The sequence below is a fragment of the Trametes versicolor genome (genome assembly GCF_000271585.1).
Source record: "Trametes versicolor FP-101664 SS1 unplaced genomic scaffold TRAVEscaffold_1, whole genome shotgun sequence".
In the NCBI taxonomy this organism is placed as follows: Eukaryota; Fungi; Basidiomycota; class Agaricomycetes; order Polyporales; family Polyporaceae; genus Trametes; species Trametes versicolor.
The window spans coordinates 4,278,442-4,282,793 of record NW_007360321.1 but is presented as its reverse complement, the minus strand read 5'-3'; the positions used below and the strand labels follow the sequence as shown (position 1 = coordinate 4,282,793).

Below are 4,352 nucleotides of genomic sequence, written 5' to 3'. Positions count from 1 at the left end.
CAGCAAGTGCTGATCGCGGCTGTTGCCTTGCTTAGCCTTCTGTTTGGAAAGTGGTCGCTGCTCGAGCGGGCAAAGGACGCGGCGGAAGGACCGTCGGCGTGAGGGCCGTAGGCGGGAGGAGGGGGGCCGAGACACGTTGGGCGTGCGTACGTAGAGCTGTACCTAGAGTCCCGAGTAATCCTGGCGGGACGATCAGCCTCGCCCGGCAGATCGTCAAGCCCGAGCTGGGTATGTTTTCCGTGCTATGTTGTAGGAGAGATGCCGTAAATGGGAAAGATTAGCCCACGTGCCGTGTTATGACGTCTGCGAGTGCAGGGTAGGCCTGTCTGTCTTCTCCCCATCCCTCGCTCGACTCTTGGCCTCGTCCACTACTGCGCTCCATACTCCCCCGCCTCTTACATACCCCCGCCCCGCATCGACCTTCCCCACACTCTCACCCGTCCTCACCCTCTCGACGCGTCTTGCACCATGTCAGAAGTCAAGCCCGACGTCCGCAATCCCCTCCTCTTCGAATGCGCCTGGGAGGTTAAAACAAGGTCGGCGGCATCTACACCGTCATCAGACGAAGGTCCCCGTCACCGTCTCCGAACATGCCGACCGCTACACCCTCATCGGCCCCCTCTCCTACAAGATGGCCCCCATGGAGGTCGAGGCCCAGGAGCCCAAGGACCCCTACCTCGCCGCGACCCTCGATAGCATGCGCGCCGCCGGGGTCAAGATCCTCTACGGACGCTGGCTCATTGAGGGTGCGCCGAACGTGCTGCTCTTCGACACCGGCAGCCAGTACTCGCGCCTCGACGAGTGGAAGGGCGATCTCTGGAACCTCGCGGGCATCCCCACTCCGCCCAACGACCACGAAACGAACGAGACGATTGTCTTTGGCTACATCGTAGCGTGGTTCCTCGGCGATGTACGTCCTTTGCTTTTTTTCCTGTGTTTCTTTGCTTTCGCGCGACACGAACGTTCGTGCCTGGGGCCATTACGCGTCGCTCGCTTCCGACCGCTCCCAGTCGCGGGATGTCCGTTCCATCGCTATTTCAACTTGTGAAGGAGATCCGACCAGGGATGCGCGTCTCCCTTTCCCGGAGCGTAGCTCAGCACAGACGCAGCGCTGTTCCCCGACAGGCGCGACGCCTAACGTTATAGGAGAAGCAGATTGCTCCCGCAAGCTTGGTGGGAGCGCGCCCTTCCATGGACGCGCGCTGCGACGCGACTATGACACACCATTACGCGCAAGACCCGAGCGGAGAGCCTCCGCGCTCGCACGACGGAACCCGTGCCCCCTCATTCGTCGAGTTCCTTCCGAACCACCCTCCCGTCGCAGCGCGGGCTCTGAGTCTTTGGCAACGGCGAACACTTCAACCAGGAGGCGCACGTCAGCCCCGCTATTTTCTAGAATCATCACCGTGCGAGGAGTCGATGTGAGATATACTGTATCGGGCACTTCGCGCTGCGGGACGCTTTCCGAGAGTGTAGCACTCCACCCGCCGCCTGCTTCGCAATTGACATTCACTTACGCTTCTGTGGCACCCTCGATTTAATCGCTCATTTATCTGACGCCCTCTCTTCACAGTACGTTGCCCGGCAACAGGACAAGGCCATCATTGCGCACTTCCACGAGTGGCAAGCCGGTCTCGCGATCCCCCTGTGCCGCAAGCGCCATATCGACGTTACCACTGTCTTCACCACCCACGCGACCCTGCTCGGACGTTACCTCTGCGCGGGCTCTGTCGATTTCTACAATAACTTGCAGTACTTCGATGTCGACCACGAAGCGGGCAAGCGCGGTATCTACCACCGGTACTGCATCGAACGCTCTTCGGCGCACTGTGCGGACGTGTTCACGACGGTTTCGCACATCACCACGTACGAGAGCGAGCACTTACTCAAGCGCAAGCCCGATGGAGTTCTTCCCAACGGCCTCAACATCGTCAAATTCCAGGCTATGCACGAGTTCCAGAACTTGCACTCTACCGCGAAGGCGAAGATTAACGACTTCGTGCGCGGCCACTTCTACGGTCATTACGACTTTGACCTCGATAACACGCTCTACGTGCGTCCCGTGGCTCCCGAATCGCGAGAGATAACTGACTCTCCCACAGATGTTCACTGCTGGTCGCTACGAGTACCGGAACAAGGGTGTGGACATATTCATCGAGTCCTTGGCACGTACGTGCTCTCCCTATCGCTGTACTGTACGTATACTGAGATTCGCTCAGGTCTCAACTTCCGCCTCAAGAAGTCGGGCTCTAAAGTCACCGTCATCGCGTTCATCATCATGCCCGCTACAACCCACTTGTATACCGTCGACGCGCTCAAGGGCCAGGCTGTCACGAAACAGCTCCACGATACCGTGACCGAAATCCAGAACCGCATAGGTGCTCGTCTATTCGAGCACGCTATGAGCTCCAACGGGCGCGTTCGTCTCTGTGCTCTGAACGCTCTGTGGGCTCACGTCTTGTAGTGAGCATGGAACACTCCCGACACCCAACGACCTGCTATCGGACGAAGACAAGGTGCTCCTGAAGCGCCGCATCTTCGCACTTAAGCGCAACGCGCTCCCTCCCATCACGATGCACAACATGGCGGACGACGCGAACGACCCGATCTTGAACCAGATCCGCCGCGTGCAGCTCTTCAACTCGTCGTCGGAACGCGTGAAGATCGTCTTCCACCCGATCCTGGGCTTAGACTACGAGGAGTTCGTGCGCGGCTGCCATCTCGGCGTATTCCCGAGTTACTGCGAGCCCTGGGGGTACACCCCAGCGGAGTGCACGGTTGTATGTACACCATGATATCGCGTCACCGAACTGCACTCACTCCATCGGTTGTAGATGGGGATCCCGTCAGCGACGACCAACCTGTCCGGGTTCGGATGCTTCATGCAGGACCTGATCGAGCGCCCGCAGGACGAGGGCTGCTACATTGTCGACCGGCGCTCGCAGTCGGTCGAGGACTCCGTGAACCAGCTCACGGACCACATGTTCTCGTTCTCGCAGAAGACGCGGCGGCAGCGCATCAACCAGCGCAACCGCGTCGAGCGCCTCTCGCCGCTGCTCGACTGGAAGAACCTCGGGATCGAGTACTCGAAGGGGCGGCAGCTCGCGCTCCGGCGCGCGTACCCGGACGAGTTCTACGGCGCGGGCGACGAGGAGGAGGAGGGCCTCGTCGACTTCAGCATGGAGCGCATGACGCTGCCGATCAGCGTCCCCGCAAGCCCGCGCTTCCACATGTCGGGCATCGCGACCCCGGGCGACCTCGGCACGCTCACGGAGGAGGTGCGTATTTATTCGGTCCCTCGCGCATTGCGGGACATCCGCTGATGGGGTACCACAGATGCAGAGCCTCAACACGAGCGACTACCGCAGTATGAACTGGCCGTCGCAGGACGACGACGAGGACAAATACCCGTTGTACGTGCCGCGTCCGATTTGCTCTTGTGTCAATTTTGACTGACCATCGTGCGTTCTCGATGTGCAGCCCGCTGGTGATGAAGGTGCGGTTGCATGCGGGATCGCTCATGAGTAGCGCGAGCACGTCTGGGGGCGGGCACTCGAAGAGCCTGAGCGAGGGTGACCTGCAACGCGCAGACGAGGCGCTCAGCAACGTCACCGAGGGCCAGGCAAACGGTGTGAACGGCAACAGCACGTACTAAGGTGCAGGGTGGCCTGGGTCTGCGTCGCGTGTTTAGTGCTTAGATGATGCGCAGACGCGGCGGGCGAGGGGGGAGGAACACGGCGAAGGAATAGGGACATGTATGTTTATATGCGCAAGCGTCCAAGGGTGGCTCGGAGTGTTATGCTTCGACGGCGGGAGGAGCTTTGATTATAGAGATGTTTAGCACTCAGCAGCTCGGAGAGGACCGACCACGACTTAAACAGGCGCCGGTGATCGACAGTTGTCGGCCAGATTTTTGGCGGGTGCCGAGCTCATGCTCATCCTTCTCGACACTGTGCTCAATGTCGACCCCATACTCGGTGTCGGACTCAGTCACGATGACTCCTCAATTCACGTTCCCGCCCGCCCCGACATGGTATACCGCAGTGCCTCCCCTCGAGCCCAAGGCAGACCTTCCCACTGGCTCCTCTCCCCAGCTTGCCTCCCTCGCTTCGCGCGCAGTCCGCATCTGACATGCATTTCATCAAGACTACGCTCGCGACCGGTACGCTCTCTGACAGGCTTAATGCGCTCACGCTCCTCGTCCAAGCGAGCCCAATACACAACACTGCGGCGCTCGACAGCTTGCGCGCGATGATCCGGTGTGGGCGTGCAAAGAGCGGCAGAGACGAGGGGCTCAAGGCCGTGCGCTGCGTAGTGGATTGGTGGGTTGGCGGTGGAGGGCCGGGAAGAAA

The 4,352-nt window shown here is 60.3% G+C and overlaps 1 protein-coding gene across 1 annotated transcript; it reads left to right on the top strand.

The window, feature by feature from the left end:
• Positions 1-468: 468 nt before the first annotated feature.
• On the top strand, positions 469-3,655 carry TRAVEDRAFT_33770 (glycogen synthase; the record flags this gene model as incomplete). The annotated part of the gene is made up of 9 exons (XM_008033826.1): positions 469-525; positions 563-910; positions 1,574-2,053; positions 2,103-2,169; positions 2,220-2,415; positions 2,465-2,780; positions 2,835-3,278; positions 3,337-3,413; positions 3,481-3,655. The coding sequence occupies 9 exons, from the start codon at positions 469-471 to the stop codon at positions 3,653-3,655; spliced, it is 2,160 nt and encodes a 719-aa protein (XP_008032017.1).
• Positions 3,656-4,352: the final 697 nt, after the last annotated feature.